Raw genomic sequence first — 20,350 nt, 5'->3', positions numbered from 1 at the left:
AATAGATAGTGTTCTTAATACACAGACTTCACACACACACACACACACACCCCTTCTTTTTCAGCGTGAAAACAGACAAGGTGTATCGTGACTGGAATTTCTCAGATGGGCGCACCAGGAAACAGCCTTCCCTTTTGTTCTGCTTCAGCAAATCATCTGCCTGCTTCCGTGTCAAATCCTTGTAGTACCAGCTGTGACAAATGTTAAACAAATCAAACTAATTTTCAGCATGGACTTAACAACTTCAAATTATTATCCCCATAAAGTGCACAGTGTCCTGCACTGCACGAACTGAATTAGAATTTTTTTTGGGGTCACGGTTAAGTATGTTTAATTAAATTAGAATTAAGCCTTGTGACTGGGAAGGTAACCTGGTGTAAGTGGTAGTTTTACAAGGTGAGAGTATGGTTCAATAATCTGTTTTGCTTTTACTCACTCCCTGTTACATACCGCAATTCAAGTGCCAGGCTGCAGAACACTTTCCTACTATATACCACCTCAAGGTTATGACCTTAAAAAATGTCCACACCTTAAATAGATGGGAATGGACCATGCTGAATGAGTCTCCTGTCTTGCCTTATTAATACAGCTTAGCTTCAGACCACTAGTGTCAGCCAAACTTTCTTTATCACTGATGTTTCAAGCTATTTTTATACCAACATTGACTGACTGATTGCACTTGTGGCAATGGCATCTCAGACACAAACAGGTTATTCTTGAAAGAGAAGGGAAGTCATGTTTTCAGCCTATGTGATTCAAACGGATGGTTCTGACTTGGAAGGGGATATATGAGTATTATTTCAGTCATCAGTTGATGCGAATTGTGGGGGAAGGGAGAGGGGCAGTATGTGTGACAAGTGACAAAGGCAGTGGGAATGGAGAGTGACTCTGGTAAACATGCAAACAAATCACTGGCAGTTCAAATCAAGGAAGAGTCTGTTTGACTGAAGTTTCTTTTCTGACATTTCTACCATGCACAGAGCAAGACACACAAATAAAAGTTACAATGCGTGACAGACCACACCCACTTCAGTTGATGTAAGTTTACTTTTGGTTTGTAGAGGCTCCCGTTCATTTATCATTCACACTATAATGGGATTCTCAAAGGAATTTTTGTGGAAAACAATCTTTTTCATTAACATAGTAGATTTAATCTATTCATTTTATACCGCCTGATCTCTATACATTTTCTACATGTCATATCTTACTTCATGAAAATGTCTTTTTTTTCTTCTTTTTTTTTCTTTACTTCTTTCTGCAAAGAAAGTATTACAGATGTCAGAGCTTTGAAGGACTGTGCTGTGCCTACTCAGTGCCTGTTTTGTCCTTGTTATATCTTTTTAACCTATACAAATGCCCAGTTAACAGAAGAATGCATGTTTACAAACTGCGCAGAAGGGAGTGGGTTAAAACAGTTCTTTTAATATGACAATTATTCACCAGCATTGTAAAAGGGCAAACTGGAGTGAATGAGCGAGAACATATTTTTATTTTTTCCTTGAAAACTGAATAAACTTTCTTTTTGATTTCTAAATTTGACAGCTGCTTCACTTCTATTTTATTGTTTTTCTGTATGTACTTTTTTCTTCCTATCAAGTTTCATTTTAGGGGGATTAGGGGTGTGGGGGTGGGGGTGGGGGGTCAGGAAGTGTGTGTTTGTGTATGTGTGTGTTGTGTGAGTTGTGTGGTGTGGTGTGTGTGTGTGTACGTGTACACAGGGGTGGGGTGTGGGGGTGTGGGGGGCATTCTGGAGAGTGGAGGAAGGAGAGGAAAGGGGTGTTGCTGGCTAATGTTCCACACTGGCATTATTCTCATGCCTTTTTTCTGTATTTTCTATAAAAAGGATTTTGGATTTTGCCACTGTGCCCTTCTCCACAGTTCCTTTCATGATGTGTCTCAGTCTGGTCCGAGAGACAGAGACACCTGCAGTGTATGTCAGGAAATCTGACCAACACTCCTAGCGACTATCTGTAAAGTGGATGACTCTGCCATGTGGTCCGAGTCTTCCTGTTTGAGCCCACAGTCCAATCAACCCAGGGGAGGATCTGGCCACTGGCAAAAACATCCCACAATGATATGCTTTTGACAGGGTTCGAAACACACATTTTCCCATTTCTCAGTGTTTGCATGCTGCTAATCACTTCACCAAATCGGCAGGTACAACACATAAGTACCGTAAAGTTCGGTCTATAAGCCGCGACTTTTTACCCCAGCTTCAACCTCTGCGGCTTATACAATGATGCGGATTATTTGCGGATTTTAACAATCCCGGGAGCGTCACGTTCTCGTCTTTTCTTAGCTGCCCTTCAACTCACCAAAATCATGATTTCTGTCCATGAATTTTTGGATGAGCTTCACGATAGTGTACTAACTGTTCACGTTTTATAAATCAAATCCGCACACATTAAAGCCTTCAGATCAGCATTCAGTTCTACTCTGCTCAAGCATACACCCTCATCATGCCTATGATGCAGCCTTCAAATTGAAGGCAATCGACCTAGCAGACGACAGTGCAAGCGACGAACCAGCAGCGATCTCCACCTTCATGTTCATGAAGTGAAAGCGAGGCTGAAGTCAGTGACAAGATGGCGGAGGAAGCTGTGCTGGTTCGTTTCAACTCGGACACTGAAGACGATGATTTTAGTGCATTCAGTGAGCAGGATGACGTTGAATAAATGTGACTATCCCTAAATTATGGATCTTATTTTCGTTGTGTTTATTTATTATTTTTTTGCGGCACTAGCACTATTTTTGCTTGCTTTTCTTTGTGTTGTTCATGCTTGTGTTTATTTCATAACCTACATTATCAACAGCTTTTCTGTAGTATCAGTATGTGTTCCGCTACCAGAAATAAGTGCGGCTTATAAACCGGTGCGGCTTATGTATGTATAAAGTTCAATTTTTTACAAAATTTAGTGGGTGCGGCTTATATACCAGTGCGCTCAATAGACCGAACTTTATGGTAGTTCAGTCTTCAGGTGTCTGGGGAAGATAGGTAGGTTGGGAGGGGTGGGGGCAGAGATATGGGGGGAGGGGTTAGAAGGGGGGTGAAGAAAGGCGGACATAAAGGACTGGATTGGTACCTCCTCTTGAGGGACAGAGACAGAGAAATACAGGTAAAAAAGGTAAAAAAGAAGAAAAGAAAAAAATCTATTAAAAAAATCACACATTAAAAAACACTGTGCTATATTTCATGGAACAATGTTACATAGCACATCATCAAAAAAAAAAAAATTTAAATAAAAATACTCACTCATAAATTTCTAGATCAGACTTATTCTTCACATAGTTGGAAGGAATGTATCCCTGTTTCCTGCAAACAGAGAAGCACAATGTGACAATTGTGAACCAGCCTCCCACCTGAACATTCTTTATTCTGTCCAGAACCATGCTTTATCACCCCTCCTGTGTGTTAACACCCCCCCCCCCCGCCCCCTCCAGCCTCACCTTCCCTAACCCCACTCTCTCAAATAAAAAAAGAACTGTGATGGGTTCTGTACAGAAGGCCTAAAGTGATAAACAAGATAATAGTAGTTCGTTTTTTTCTCTCTCTGAAATCATCGATATGCACAAAAGGAAGAAAAGTGCCTTGATTCTGACAATCATACTAAAATGTTTAGCTGCATAATAGGAAGCTGTCCGTGTGTGTGTGTGTGTGTGTGTGTGTGTGTGTGTGTGTGTGTGTGTGTGTGTGTGTGTGTGTGTGACTGTGCACATGCTTGTGTCTGTTTCCATCTTAATAAGATCTTTTGAATCATGTGACAATGTATCCATTCATACCACAACAACAAACACTTACCCATTTTTATTTTTGGCCAGCCACCAATTTTCTTTTTTATAATCCAAAATCTCAAACTCTTCACCCTGAAAACATCACACACAATTCTGCTCTTACTACAAATCCTCATTTGCTGTCACAGAAAACAACACTCACCACACATTACACCTCAATTCAACCTTGCTGGGATGCATAAACCATGTAAGCAGTGATAAGTTCTCTTAGCATTAAGAATTTTCTCAAGCCATGGAATTAGCAAAGATAGTGCAGATTTAGGAAATCCTTAGTTAACACTGAACTAACTTAGCACCGCTGAGATCACTTATGCAACCCAGCCCCTGATTCTCAAGGTAATTCAACATGTCTGCAATCACTCGTTTTCAGAATACTGCGGTGGGGGGGTGGGGGGTGGGGGAATTGTTTTAGGTCTAATCTCTTGCTTGTCCTTCTTGGCTCATATATTGAATGAGTGAGACAGTCTGTCAGCTAAATGTTTCATTTGCAACAATACCTGTATAAATGTCAAGAAAATAATGAGCATCCTTTACATCTTTCTCCAATGGTATCACGCAGTACAGTTCATTCTGGATTCTTGAACATGAGGCAACCAGCCACGGAGATGCTCACTCCTGATTCAAAAGATATAATAATAATAATAATGGATACTTATATAGCACACAATCCAGAAATCTGCTCTAGGTGCTTTACAAAAACACTACATAACACATTACATCAATGTTACATACACACACCAAAATGTGACTAAACACACACACACACACACACTTTGCATACATACATTTTAACATACATGTGTACCTAACAGCTACCCTCAACACATACACACACATAGGCACGCGCAAACATACATAAATACATGTGCGCGCGTGAACACACACACACACACACACTACACATTCATATACATGCATGTAGTTATGCAAACATACATATGTATACACACATAGTCAAGCACAGCTAACGCAAAGGAAGTGGACCTGCCACAACTGAACTTACTGCTGAGGGAAAAGGTGAGTTTTGAGACGAGATTTAAAAGATGCAAGGGAATCAGAATGGCAGAGGTTATCAGGGAGCTTGTTCCATGTCTTTGGCAATTGAAAAGAAAATGATCTGTGTATATAGGTCTTACTTCTGACGCTAGGCATCCTGAGAAGTTGAGTATCAGAGGAAGAACGGAGCTGGTGAGACAGAGTATGGGTATGGAGGAGTTCAGAAAGATACTTATGGCAAGATCTGTTAACTGCAGAAAAGGTCAGAGCGGATAGCTTACAGTCTATTCGATCAGAAACAGGCAACCAGTGGAGAGACTGAAGGAAAGGAAAAACATGGTCAAATTAAGAAGCTATGCAAATGAGTCTGGCAGTGTTATTCTGATTTTGTTGGAGTCTGTCTAATGGATATTTGGGAAGGCTGGCCAAAAGAGAGTTGCAGTAATCCAATTCTGAGAGAACCAGAGAGCATACAAGTGTCTTGGTTGCATCGGTTGAGAGATCATGGCGGATAGAACTGATTCTATGCAGTTCCAAATAGGCAACCTTACAGATATTCGAAATGTGCTGTTGAAAGGAAAAAGACTGCGAACAGGAGGAGGAAGTGAAACAGGTGTGCTATTGATCAGAACAAAGTCAGGTAAGGAAGGATGCTGATAAAACTTCTTTGGACAAGCTATCATAAATTCAGTCTTATCATCATTTTGTGTGTGTGTGTGTGTGTGTGTGTGTGTGCGCACGCGTGCGCCTAGAGTTGACTTAATCAATATTTTGCGCCTCATAATTATTATTATTAGTAGTAGTATTTTTATGTATTTATCTATTTATCTATTTTATTTTACTTTTTATTTAATGTTATTTATTTATTTGTTTATTTATTCTAATTTTCTTTTTCTTTTTTTAAAATTTAATTTTATTTTAATTTATTAATTTTTTTCTTTTTTCTTTTTTTTCTCTCAAGGCCTGACGAAGCAAGTTGGGTTACACTGCTGGTCAGGCATCTGCTTGACAGATGTGGTGTAGTGTATATGGATTTGACTGAACGCAGTGATGCCTCCTTGAGCTACTGATACTGATACTGAGAGTCATCCAGTCCTTTAGGCCAGCAATGCACTCCCGTATGACAGATATGAGATAGAAAAGGAACTTCCTGGTGACAGAAACTCTCTTAGATGGGGGCAACAGCTGAATGGCTAAAGTGTTGTAATTTTAAATCTGAGAGTACTGAGTTCACTGCTGGTATTGGTGACTGGTGGATTACAGGTGGGGATCATTCACATCTTCAATGTCAACACTGTGCAGAACTGTTCTTTAAAATACTGTGTGTGCATATTCATGCAAAAAAATGATAAAACACGCACGTTAAAGATCCCATAATCCAGGTAAGTGGTCAGTGAGTTATGGAAACAAGTATATACCAAGCATGCACATCCCTGATAAAACAGAATAGGGCTGCCTACATGGCAGGGTAAAAGCACCTCATAAATCTATGTGTTTGAACACGGGCGTTGCAGTGTATAAATGCAGATGGAAAAGAAACTCCCTGTAGCTACACGGGCTCCAGTTCCAGATCACGCTGATGAAGACTGAAAACGGAGTTCTGCATCAGAGCACTGACAGGCACCAAAGAACACCGGACGTATTGGCTCCTATGCAAGTATGCTCATATACATGTATTCTCTCATACATGTATGCTCATATAGTAGTATAACCAACAGCACCAATATACCAGTTCTTTCTTTCTCTTGTCTGTGGCTGGATTTATTCTTGTCCCCCACCCCCATCACCTACCCCCACTTCTGTATAGGATAAAATCAAATTAAATCAAATCAAGTGCAGATGCGTGTGAGACTGAACTTTCATTACATGCTGAAGACTATATTTGCAGTTAAACCTTAGCATGTATTTATATAACATAGTTTCCAGCATATCAGGCAATACAACACACAATGCACAACCCCTGAAATAAAATAAAAGTTATTTTGAATGCATGTAAGGCACACACATTCATGCGGTGAGTCTTGGGCAGAAAAGCATGGCGGAGCCCATCCCTCTCCATGCTAGACTGGTCTAGAAAGAATAATGACTGACGCACTGGAAGAGCATGTAGGAACAGTCAGCATAGGCGGCAGAACAATCACAAACCTACGTTTTGCCGACGACATTGATGGACTGGCTGGAAAAGAAGAAGAACTGGCAAGCCTGGTCAAACATCTAGACAAAGCCTCCACATCGTATGGAATGCAAATCAGTGCGGAGAGAACCAAACTGATGACTAACAACACCAACGGCATCAGCATTGACATCAAAGTCAACGACGAAAAGCTTAAAACAGTCCACAGCTTCAAATATCTGGGAGCAATCGTGTCAGATGAAGGATCTAAACCAGAAGTACTCTCGAGAATTGCCCAAACAACAATGGCACTCAACAAAGCTGAACACCATCTGGAACAACAAAAACATCGCTCTCAGCTCAAAAATCAGACTGATGCATTCCCTGGTTATATCAATATTGCTCTACGCCTGCGAGACTTGGACCCTGACTGCAGACATCGAGAGAAGAATCCAAGCTGTCGAGATGAGATGCTTTCGTAGACTACTTGGCATCTCCTACAGAGACCACATCACTAACACGGAAGTGAAGAACAGAATCAAGCAAAGTATTGGACCCTACGAAGACCTTCTGTCCATAGTGAAAAAACGCAAACTTAGGTGGTATGGACACATCTCCCGATCATCTGGTCTTGCCAAAACGTTCCTGCAAGGCACCGTACAAGGAGGCAGAAGGAGAGCACGGCAGAAGAAGAGATGGGAAGACAACATCCGGGGGTGGACAGGCTTGACGCTCGGTGACGCCCTGAGGAAATCAGAAAACCGTGAAGAGTGGAGAGGGGTGGTGGCCAGGTCAGCAGCGGTGCCCCAACGGTCTGAACCCAGACTACGGGAGAGGTGAAGGTGAAGGTGAAGGCACACACATCCAATGAGCCAAAAAGTGAAAGACCTATACATTGTCTGGTGCAGAATGGCTCTGTTGACCCCTAATGCTATTTTGGGTAGTGACGTCATCTTCAGAAACTAGACTGGAACACAACATGTTTTTTGTCTGCTTGTTGACATGGCTTGATTACTCCATTCGTCTGCTCTGTTATCAACCTTTCTTTGATTTCAATATTTTCACTTCTGAAGCCTCTAGTTCAATGTACACTGTTCTCAAGCCTCTGTTCATTGACTTTGTCCACTGAAATCCAGTTTGCTAGCCCTGCTTTCTGTCCCACCCCCACATTTTGCTTTGCATGTTGGAAAAGACTGGAAGGTGATCAGTTCACTTTTCTGATTTCTCTATTTTCATATCATAAATTTATACCCAACTCTGATACTGATCTTTTTTTTTTTCATGCCCAAAATGTGAACTGCAATCATCTTCACTTTACAGGTCACACAAACAAGTACCAACAGTCCTACCTTGCAAAGCTGAAGGTCGCCTTCCTCAGCTGGCTCAAAATCGTACACAGCCACATAAAGGAGCTTCTCTTGTTCCTTAACAGGGTCCCGTACTGGCACTGGTGGAGGCGGGGGTGGAGGTGGGTGTGATAATGAAGGTACAGATGGGAGTCGGGGCGGACGTGCTGATTGGGGTCGGGGTGGTCGTGTTGACGGGGGTGGAGGTGGATGTAATGACTTGGGGCGGGATGGCATAGGTATAGGGGTTTCATCTGCTTCTTCATATATTTCATCTGCGGTTTCATACATATCAAGATCCTCGTAACATGCACTCTCCACACGTTCAGTCTTCTCAGTCGTCAGCCTTACTGACTGCTGAAAGTGCTCTGGAAGAAAAGAAGACCCAGACAAATCAACTTCATCTCCCACAATCTACAGACAGGAATTTAAATAAATCATTTGGAAAAAAAAAAAAAAAAAAAAAAAAACAGAAACAAAAAAAAAATCATTAAAAATCTATGAACATCACAATTACCACATGCACGATACTGAGATCCATATGCACACTCAGACATACAAAAATATACATACACATATATACCAACAAACACACACACTTTATCTAATTTTCTGATAAAAGTATCATCACAGAACGTTAAAAATGTTAGCTCTCTTTCCCTCTTTCTGTATGTGTGTGGGTTCACTGGAAGTCTTGGCCACAAACCTGCACACAGGCAGTTCAGGTCATAGTCGTTCTTCGTTGAAAGAAGTGGCAGTTGAATTTGGCAGTCCTGAAGAGGATTACACTGCTTACCTCCCTGGCATGAGGAAGGGGCTGTACAAGAAACTGTGCCAAGTGAGGACCTTGACCATTAACCTTTCACCCTACATCATCGTAAAGTGGATGACCTACAAGGTCTTGTTCAGAACTACTGTTTAGTTTTCTATATCACTTTAACTTGCTGAAAAGAAAAAAAAAAATCAACATTAGAGTTTACCATGAAATTACAAACAACACACCCACATTCACAAACACCCACACCCACAGATAAACACACACACACACACACACAAGGCAGAGTGGTCAATTTGACTAATTTTTCTCCTGCAAAAGAACTCAAAAACATTTAAACAAGACAAGAAAGAACTTACCCACAAAGTCGCCCAAGGCGCTCTGTCTTTCCGTGGTGCAGAAAACACAACCCCCATCAGGGCTAGGGTCCTCCTGCTTACAGCAGGTGAAGTGACCAAGCGCCTTGGTCCACACACCACGATGGTACTTGGCAAAGAAGAGAGCTTCTTGCTGCATTGCCTCTGACCACCACAGAACAGAAACAGCATACACTGATCATCGCCATGGCAAACGGAAAATTACTATTTCAGTTATAAAGCGAACACTTATCATCGCCATGGCAAACGGAAAATTACTATTTCAGTTATGAGTAGCAACACTCTTCAATATATATATATATATTTTTTTTTTTGAAGTGTTAATATAATATATATATATATATATATTGTGTTATACATGTAAATTTGTTGCAGACCTTGCAGGTTTTATCTTTCATGCCAGTTCTGATCGCAGTACTCAGAACACCATTTCCGACATTCATTTACAAATCAGAATGCACTCTGTCTTTTTCCTATATTTTCACCGACAGAAAACTCACTTCATTTTGCTTTTTTTGTAGATGTGTTTGTGTGCGTGTATGTGTCTGTTATTGTTTTTTTTAATGCTTTGTGTGTGTGTGTCTGAGTTGTTGTTTTTTACAGTGTAAACACTGTATATATATATATATATATATATTCTGTTTTTACTGATTATTCAAATTAAATTAATCAGTTATCTATTCATTATTTCAATGACATACACTTATTTGTTTAGGTATCTTATTTTACTATGTATCATTTTTTTTCATTATTAAAAAAAAACAACAAAAAAACAAAAAAACAAACAAACAAACAAACCAAAAAAAAAACCAACAACAAAACCTCAAGGCCTAAGTTCATTGGGTTAGGGTGCCAGTCAGACATCTGCTTAGCAGATGTGGTGTAGCACATAAGGATTTGTCCATGGTAGCGTATATGGATTTGTCAAATCCTCAGAATTCACAATGAACATCAAGTGACCAACAAAAGGGGATGGAGGGGTTGGCAGGAGAGTTATGTGCACAGGCAAGCATTACTGAGCGTGTACACAAGTGATTTTTTTTTCCTTTCTAAGTGGGATGGGGGATTCTTTTTTTTCTCTTTTAACATTTTAAAGATTACATGAATATAATTAATTTACTGGGGTGATGTGTGTGTAATGTGTGTGTGTGTGTGTGTGTGTGTGTGTGTGTGTGTGTGTGTGTGTGTGTGTGTGTGTGCGTGTGTGTATTACTGATATATATGGATTTAGTTGTTGATGTTTTTGTTTGTACAATTTGATATTCAACAATTTATTGTCATAACTTTCTTTCCATTGTGCACATACGGTTTCATCATGCCCTCTATAAATTGCAATACCAAAACTGAGTTTGAAAACTGGAAAACATTTATCACATAATCACTAATCCAGCAACAACCTGACACTTTTGAAAACCAGATTTCCAGGATATTAAGACAACTGCAGTAAGCTTAGTGATCAAATATCACAGGGAATGACACTTCAGAGAATGGAGAATGACAACCCTTTGGAAGTACATTTTGTTTGGCTGAAGTTACATATGTCAACCCTGACTGACCGTTTCGAATGGCTCTCACCCACTGGACTCGCTCTGTGGAACTGGAGGCCACCAAATAAAGAGTAAAGAATTCAGACCCTTCCACGTATGCCACCTGTTTCAAGACACAAACACACATTTCATTACATGAAATTTCACGCAAGAGTTAACCCATTCACTGCCAGGAAAATAAGATTTAAGTGAAATCTGTTTGCCAGGGTTTTTTTCACCAAAAATGGGTATAAATTTTCAAAAAATTCTGTCCACTTTGTTATTGGAGAAAGACCCATAAAAGTATATATTTTCTGAAAGGTAAATGAATAAAGAATACAAAACACATGCTGTTTTCCCATTTTATATATTTTTAGTGACATGCTGTTGCTTTGAAATCAGTGTTTTCTTTTTTGTCACATTTTCAACTTGTTCATTACAAACATTAGTCAGGTAATTTGCACTAAAATAGCATATTTTCTGGACAAATGGATATCTGCAAACACAAAATCATACTAGAACAACCACAATAACTTTTTTTTTTAAGAGATAGATACACAATGCATTGTGACTTCTCCAAGTGATAATATAGATGTGAGGCCACACCCCTCAGTCTCCAACCACCTCCTCTTCACCCCTCTCACACGGTCACTTTATCCAGTTCTCATCAGACCACGCTGGCTGAGTGCCAAGAATATTGCTCACACTGTGTCCTGCTAATAATTCGGTCACGTTCTGTCATCTGTTAACATCTGTACAGCCAGCATCACTCAATGATAGTCATATCTTGGCCACTCTCTTGATTGCTCCCTTTATTTTCTATCAAATTGTCCAATAAATGTTTATCACTGTCTTCTCCTTTGAATTTATGCTTCAATTCTTTCTGAGCATCAGCTAAAGAAAGTAATCTTGGTTGATTTAGTTCATCACAATCGTATGTCTTGAGCATGGCGTCAGTCCGACATTTTGTTGAGCAAGTGAGGAGAGGAGCCAGGCAAACACTGGGACAGTAACCCAACCAAAACATTCAAATAAAGGACTGCCTCATGACATAGATGGTGTTTCTAGCTATGAATAGAATCTAGAAAGATTCCCCAGGCTAAAGCTATCACTATTTTTGTCAACGAACTGAATGCAAACCAGGGAAAAGTCAGAATATTTCGATGACAAGGTATCTTGTCATTGTGGCAGCAAAGCGTACATGCTTGCGATAACAAGTTATCTCGTCATGTAGGCAGCCTAGGGGTTAAAATTGTGTGTGTGTGTGTGTGTGTGTGTGTGTGTGTGTGTGTGTGTGTGTGTGATGTGTATGAATATATATATATATATATATATATATATATATATATATATATATATATATATATTTCACACAGACAGAGAAAAAACTAGGGCATGTGTGCAAGCGTACCCATGAAAGCAAATGCATTTGCTTACCACAACCTAAATACCCCAGGTTTTTTGGGTTTTTCTTTTCTCTCTATTGAGCTTTACCCATAATGTCTGTTCAACTGTTTGAATGTATATCATGATTTTTTAAGTTATTACAAGAAAACCTCATTTTAAGCACACATTTAAAAGACTACAAGAATTTTGCCCAAGAGTTTAAATTGCTCTGCATGTGTGTGAATGTGTATGTGCGTGTGTGTGCCTGTGTGTGATGTACATGGATACATGTAATCTTATTTAGACTGAGAAAAAGCTGAAAGGTGTGTGTATCTATGCATGCATGAAATGTGCTTACAAGTACATAATCTGAATCTACAAGTACTGAGATTTCCACATTAAGTCTGTTCACATGTTTGAATGCGTGATTAAAAAATAAAAACAAACTTATAACAAAGCCATAAAAGTATGTGGGAGCATGCACACACACATACACCCACACTTAGCCATTTTCTCCATCTGTCCTAGAGATGTATCCATGCATATAACTATGCGCATGTGGCTGGCTTTAAGTTTAATGTGAGCACAGGTACTTGCAGGTGTTTGACTGCATGTTTAAAAAAAAAAAAGAGTTTTTGAAATCATCATCATGAATATCACAGAATTTACGTCACTAGCAGTAGAGAAGCACACACAGATGCACTCACACAGAGTTGACTATCGATGAGATAAGAAAAAATGACAAACCTGAAAAGCATTGATTTTACCATCCAGCGAACCATCTTCCACATTTTCCACTGCTTTAATCATTCGTAATGGAATCTCTCCTCTTTTTTTGCCAGGTTTCTGCAACCAAGTGAGTAACAAATATTGCAAAAATGTAACAACTGAATGAAGCTCAATTAAAAAGTTTGATCCATGTATATAAAACCTTTCACTTCTGACCACGGATATATCAGTGTTTTAGGTGTAACTGCATTATCAACAGTCCAGCCAATCATTTGAATACGCTTACTTCCTGGCAAATGGCAACTGTCTTGATGCATGTTCAAAGCAATATCTGCGAGTTTTGACTCGATTTTGGTGTGGTATTTTGCATTTTGTAATGCAAGAAGTTGTTGAGTGTGTCAACATGGCTGCCATGATTTTCGGTACAAATGAGCTGGTTAAAATTTTGTTTAATTTTCCGCACAATCTCAACAGCAGCAATGAAAATGTAATAGAAAATGAAAGTACTGTTGCTGTTGATCAACTGAAATGATTCTGGTTAGTCTGAAGATGATTACATGCTACAAGGTGCATCAACAGAAAGGGGGCAGGGTTGTGTAAGAAGTGGGTATAGAAAAAATCAAATATTTTAGCTTGACGCCCTCCATTGGGGGTTTTCATTTAACTTTGAAACTATCTAGAAGAAAGCTTCAAGCCAAAATATTGTTTACAGTGAGCTTTTGTGTTGACATATAGTGTGATTATTTTTGTGGGTGTTTGGGTGGGAAGGTGTGTGTGGGGTGTGTAAGTATTTTTGTATAGTGTTTATATTTAAAACAACATGTTAGTGGATGAAACCAATATTATAGAAAATGGTTGTTGTGTCTAACACACTTGCTAATATTTCTGCACCATTTCTACCCATATAATTTTTTTTCTTTTTTTTTTTCAAAATGTTTTGTTTTCTAAAAATCTGAGTTATCTTCCCGATATTGGGGGTTATCTCATCCTGTCAACACTGAACTTTTTATAATAATATTCTACATTCATTTCCCTAAAGAAAACATATTTTTACACATTTTTGAGCATACTGTAATTTTTGTTTGAAAGGTTGGTGATTCTTTTGCAAAATCACAAATAGTTCCTTGAATAAAAGGGTTCAGATCTTCTTCTTCTGGTTGTCTTTTCAATATTTCAAAGGCACTTTTATAAACACACACACAGACACCCGCACACGCGCGCACGTGCGCAATACACCATGACCTTTCAATCTTCAGAAGTGCAAACAAAAAGCAGGGCTGCTGTTCACAGTGCATACCCTCGCAGCAGTTCACTTTTGCTTTATCAGGAGTAAAGTACAAAGTGAGTAGATGGCACACTGTGGATCTGATTTTAATTTGCTAGTTAAAAACTATGCTATCACTTTGACATACGCTTTCTGATTCATACAGCGATTAGCTACACCGATTAGCTACACTGTCATTCAACCAATATTAAACTTTCTGAACCCCCCCCCCCCCCCTTTTCTTCTTATTTTGTTCTAAATCAATGGTCACGCTCATCAAAACACCTCACACACACACCGTCACACTCACCAACAGCAACCCACTTTCACACCCTCCCAACTCCACCCACCATTCACAGTAACACTACCACAAACATCCCCAAATACACTCACATTCAAATGACCATTCACACACATACACACACCTTCCACATTGACTCAACCAACCACCCTCATCCATCAACACACACCACCACACAGTCACAACCACTCAACCACACACACACACACAGAGTTCAGGGTTCTTCCAGGTTTTTAATTTGAAATAAAAAATAAAAAAATTGAAAAAGCTTCAAACCACCAATGGCAAAAAAACCCACCAAAAACAAAAAACCAAAAAACCCCCAAAACAAAAAAACTACTGCATAGGGAGCCAATATGAAATACATAGTACTTTGAGTGCCCACATTTGCTCCTTGTATGAATCATCATTTGCTATATATTTGAGAACAGCTATTCCTGCCTGGAAAAATCCTTTCGGGTTCAAGTATTCATATATAATTATATGTGTATATTTTGTATTTGTATTTCTTTTCATCACAACAGATTTCTCTGTGTGAAATTCGGGCTGCTCTCCTCTGGGAGAGCGCTTCACTACACTACAGCGCCACCCTTTTTTTTTCGTATTTTTTCCTGCATGCAGTTTTATTTGTTTTTCCTATCAATGTGTATTTTTCTACAGAATTTTGCCAGGAACAACCCTTTTGTTGCCGTGGGTTCTTTTACATGTGCTAAGTGCATGCTGCACACGGGACCTCGGTTTATCGTCTCATCCGAATGACTAGCGTCCAGACCACCACTCAAGGTCTAGTGCAGGTGGAGAAAATATCGGCGGCTGAACTGTGATTCGAACCAGCGCGCTCAGATTCTCTCACTTCCTAGGCGGACGCATTACCTCTAGGCCATCACTCCATATATCTTCTTTTACTTTTAATTCGGGCAGAACATTTCGCTGCTGGGCATTTTCACTGACTGAAACACTGTATAATAATTTTTTGAAACATAAGAGAGCCAAATATTAAAATCTTTGAGTATTTTTAAAGACTTTTTTTTTCTGCCTCATCATCTGCACCATTTCTGGAGCATCACTCCATTGCCGCTCCTTCCACTCCACCCCACCCCCCTCACCCCCAACCCCTCCACAGCCACACCCGGGGGTTCATCTGTTGTAGTCCCAGTATCAGCAGTCCACAGGAACCATCAATTAGGTCACCAGGAGGCCACACAAAAGAGGAGACCTTACACTGCAGCTGAGTCACTTCAGTGTTTAGTTGTGCCTGTTCTGATTTTACATATCCAGGACACCACCTTTACATCTTAGTTGTGGAGCCAGACTAAGTGAGCATTCCCTCCAGAGGGGAGACTTTTCTTTTCTTTTAAAGACTTAACCAAAAAACCAAATACACATACCCTCCATCCCCCCTTCATACCCACCCCACATGCATTCTCCCAACAACACACTCACATTCCTCTCACCCCCACATAAATGCACTCACACCACACTTCTCATTCTTTCATTAATTTATATTCCATCCCCTGCATCACATTATATTCAATGACACCTACACAATGTATATGCATGAGGCTGGTTTCATAGTATTTGGATCAGAGATAACTCTTGATTTATGCAGCATTAATTTTGTGAGTTTCTGTCAAATTTACGTTTATTTTGCAATTTATATCTAAAAATGTGAATAAATAGACAGAAATTTCTTCCAGGTATAGTGTTTTATTTGTGTGTGATGCGATGGTGTGTATCTGGTCACGAGAACAGAGAAGGACATTTCCCTGTACAAACTCAAGCATAAAACTGAAGTCAAATGATTTCTTGCATTTATGCCACACACACATTTTGATAAAAACACACATTTCTTGATAGAATAAACATTTTGTCCTGCACCCTCTGCTCCAAACTGTATGTGGGGGAGACCTACCATTCTTTGGGCGAGCGCTTCTCCGAACGAACACCTGAGGTCGATGAAGCTAGGCTACAACAATGCTGTTGGCCAGCATTTTGCTGGCCCATACCACAGCTTCACCCATGCAAGAATCTCAGCTGTGTGGCAGAACCCCAGTGACAGCACATACAGAAAGTACATGGAGAGCCGCATCATTGACCGCTTGGGGACCACACAGCCAAATGGATTGAACGTCAGAGTCACTGACGTCTAGCGCCTGGGCCCTTCTGCCTTGATCTCTCTGTCCTTATTTTTTCTTTACCTCCTATCCCTCTTTTCAGAAGCAATATATATGTGTATGCATTTGTGTGTATATGTATATGCATGTGTATATATATGTATGTATATGTGTGTGTATGCATATGTATGCGTGAGTGGTATGTGCATGTATGTGTGTATGTATATGTGTATGTATATAAATATATATGTGTGTGTGCGAGTGTGTGTGTGTATGTGTATGGATGTATGTATATGTGTGTATATACATGTGTATGTATATGGATAGGTATATATATGTATATATATATATATTTATATATATGTATATGTACATATGTATATGTATATATATATATATATATATATTTGTGTGTGTGTGTGTGTGTGTGTGTGAGTGTGAGTATGTATTGCACTGAATGGTGATCAGCAAGTGTTTTAGTGTGCATGGCCCATCAAAACAGAAAGTAGTGAGCTGTCATCACCCTTTCCTCACATAGGCTTTCCTATTCACACTGTCCTCTTCTCATCAATTGACAATGGGCCTGTGGTTTGAAATGTCGTATCTCACTAAGCACAGAGGATTCATCCACCACCAAAAAGGTTTTCATAAACTTTAGTTTTTTGTCTAATTTTTTAACATCATTAAATTTTGTAGACCTAGGTTAGCAGTGTGTGTAACTGTAAGACAGTTTCCTCTCGCATGAACATGCTTGGTTCAAACCTGCTTTATGGTTGTTTTTTTAACCCGAAGCTTTGTAATATCAAATAAAGAACACATTATAACGATTACAACAACAACAAAAAAATCCACTCCATATTTTTCATTCATCTTTTACTTTTTAAACTTGTGTGTATCACAAGCGAGTCTTGAAGGCCTTGTCTCTCTTGTTCAATAATGAAGTGTCTGCTATCCCTTGCAATACTCTAATCATATCATTATCATATTCATATATATCCAAGATAAGAATAAAGTCCAAGAAAAGCGCGGTTCCAGCATTTATTTTTTGTGATAAGGCAGTCTGAATATGCACTCACGCACACACACACACACAGAAAAAGAGAGACAGAGAGAGAGAGAATACATGTATACAAACATTTATGTGTACATACAATATGTGCCCACCTTTGCTGAACCATCAAAGTACATCAGACTGGCTTTAGTAAGAATGAAGAATCGTTCCCGGTAGGTTTCTGAGCTAAAAAATCCTTTGTTCTGTGGTTTCTTCAACAAGCAGCCAGACAAGACGATGAAATCTGGATTCGCCATAATTCAGGTCGTCTGTTTGCTAATGCTTCTGTATCCTGTCACCATACAAATGAAAAAAAAGAAAAAGAAAAAAAAGGAATAACTGTAATAATAAAAAACAACATGAACATTACAATGACAAAACTTTAAATCATTAATACACATTGACTATTAAGCTAAAATCAAACTGACAATGATCTTCATCATAAATGATCATGTGAACTGATAATTCTGATTATGATTTCTTTATTTCTCTGTGTATGCATGTGTGAGACCATGCAAGCACATATGTATATGTATGAATGTGTTCATATACATAAATCATTTAACGGTAAGTGTACATATAATGATATATCATTACATACATATACATGTATACATATGTATCTATGTATGTATGCATATATCATACACACACACACATATATATATATATATATATTAATGGTTTCTCCATTGCAATTGGAAATCATTTACAATTTTGTCTTTTGTGAAATACAATGACTCTCAAACTAGGTGGCAAAATAGCACTGGCTCTAAGTGTTGCAGCCTTGGGGAACAGTTGGCCTTTGGGAACCATCCCAATGCCGACTGTCCAAAAACACTCTTGGCCAAGCGAGTGGTGATGTAACTTCAGCAAGACACTCTCAACTAAAATAAAATTCTAGCCCAGATAGTTGGGACAGCAGTTAGACAAATATATATAATTCATATATATCATATTATATATATATATATATGTGTGTGTGTGTGTGTGTGTGTGTGTGTGTGTGTGTGTGTGTGTGCATGCATGAGCATTCATGAATGTGTATGTATAGGAATGTGTGTATTTGAGCAAATCAAATAGGAATGTGTGTATTTATTTGCGCAAATCAAATAGGAATGTGTGTATTTGAGCAAATCAACTTTACAGATAAATATACTATGTGTACAGACAGACAGATATGCTTGTATAATGTGTGTATACATACTGCATACATGTGTGTGTGAGCTTGCACACCACATACCACTTTCCCAGACCCTGCATTCAGGTCTACCATGGTAAGCGAACAAATCAAATTCATAACAAAATCTATCTTCTGCCTGCACTTACAGCTGGCAAAGGCCATAAACAATACATACATGTAAAAAACATACTTAAAATCTCCACTTTGCATGCTCAAGATGCCTTCGTAATACCATGAATTGCATACCTTTTTAGTGACATCATTAATGACATTTGTAATCATGTGTGGTAGGGCAAAATGGATATTTTAAGGAGACGTTGGGAAATGCCCAAAAGTTTTTATCTGCAAGAAGAGGGGCAAGAGGCTTATGTCAAAGTTTCCTGCCCTTACTGGTTCCGAAGACAGTATTACCCCCAACCTCCCCCCTCCACCAAAAGTTGCGCCACAAGTACTTCCTCATCGCATGTTTTATCCAAAACCTATCATTCACTGGAAGAATCTGTATCTCACACTCTAAAATGCCTGACGAAAACGTAACCGAATACTTTTTTGACTGTGACCGATATGGCAATCTAGCCATTTACGAGATTTAGGTCAAACTTCAAACTTACAGCAACTCAAAAAGAAACCCTCCCAACTTACCACACCACTGGTTTATCGTCGGGTTATTGTCGAGTCTGAAGTTTCCGAGTCAAGCTGACACTTCGGATACTGGTTTTCAAAGTCGTTCGACTTTCATCTTCACTTTAATGCTTCGCATACTTCTGTCGTACTTTCATCTCGTTCCAGACTGGTGGATAAGCTTCATGTTCTCTCGTGGCAACCGACAAGGACAGCCATCTTGAAATAAGCGCAGGCGCACTTGTATCCGTGAGGCGCACTGCTGGCTGTGACATTTGCTGACATGGATTTCCCGAAAATTCCGGCGGGATGTGGGTGCGGGAACATTTAGGGTAGGTTGCGAACGATTCTGTCAAAGCGACCGGCGCATTTCAGTTCAGTTACTCAAGGAGGCGTCACTGCGTTCGGATAAATCCATATACGCTACACCACATCTTCCTAGAAGATGCCTGACCAGCAGCGTAACCCAACACGCTCAGTCAGGCCTTGAGGCAAAAAATAGGTAAGCAGATAGATAATGAAATAAAATACAATGCGGAAAAAAACAAAAACAGATAAATAAGTAAATAAATATAAGAAAAAGAAGATATAATGATAATGATAATAATGACAATTCACACACCCACACACACACTTTGACACACACACACACACACACACGTCCATAACCCCCCCCCCCCACACCAACCCTCCCTCCCCTCTGTTACCCCCTCCTTGCTCCCCTCCACACACACACACAAACACACACACACAGATATGCATGTAAGCCTATACAC

General features: G+C 39.4%; 1 protein-coding gene across 1 annotated transcript in view; it reads right to left on the bottom strand.

Moving 5' to 3' along the window:
• LOC143298729 (tyrosine-protein kinase TXK-like) overlaps positions 1-19,826 on the bottom strand; it is a 40,067-nt gene extending 20,241 nt beyond the window's left edge. The window contains exons 1-9 of the mRNA XM_076611650.1: positions 19,596-19,826; positions 17,884-18,062; positions 13,059-13,157; positions 10,956-11,049; positions 9,382-9,543; positions 8,251-8,615; positions 3,800-3,864; positions 3,254-3,313; positions 51-191 (exon numbers count right to left, since the gene is read on the bottom strand). Coding sequence (XP_076467765.1) covers positions 51-191; positions 3,254-3,313; positions 3,800-3,864; positions 8,251-8,615; positions 9,382-9,543; positions 10,956-11,049; positions 13,059-13,157; positions 17,884-18,027 — 1,130 coding nt within the window. The 5' untranslated portion in view covers positions 18,028-18,062; positions 19,596-19,826. The remainder of the gene's footprint in view (positions 1-50; positions 192-3,253; positions 3,314-3,799; positions 3,865-8,250; positions 8,616-9,381; positions 9,544-10,955; positions 11,050-13,058; positions 13,158-17,883; positions 18,063-19,595) is intronic.
• Positions 19,827-20,350: the final 524 nt, after the last annotated feature.

This window comes from Babylonia areolata, chromosome 24 (assembly GCF_041734735.1).
Source record: "Babylonia areolata isolate BAREFJ2019XMU chromosome 24, ASM4173473v1, whole genome shotgun sequence".
In the NCBI taxonomy this organism is placed as follows: domain Eukaryota; kingdom Metazoa; phylum Mollusca; class Gastropoda; order Neogastropoda; family Buccinidae; genus Babylonia; species Babylonia areolata.
The sequence above is the reverse complement of the archived record's forward strand: the minus strand, read 5'-3'. Positions and strand labels throughout refer to the sequence as shown.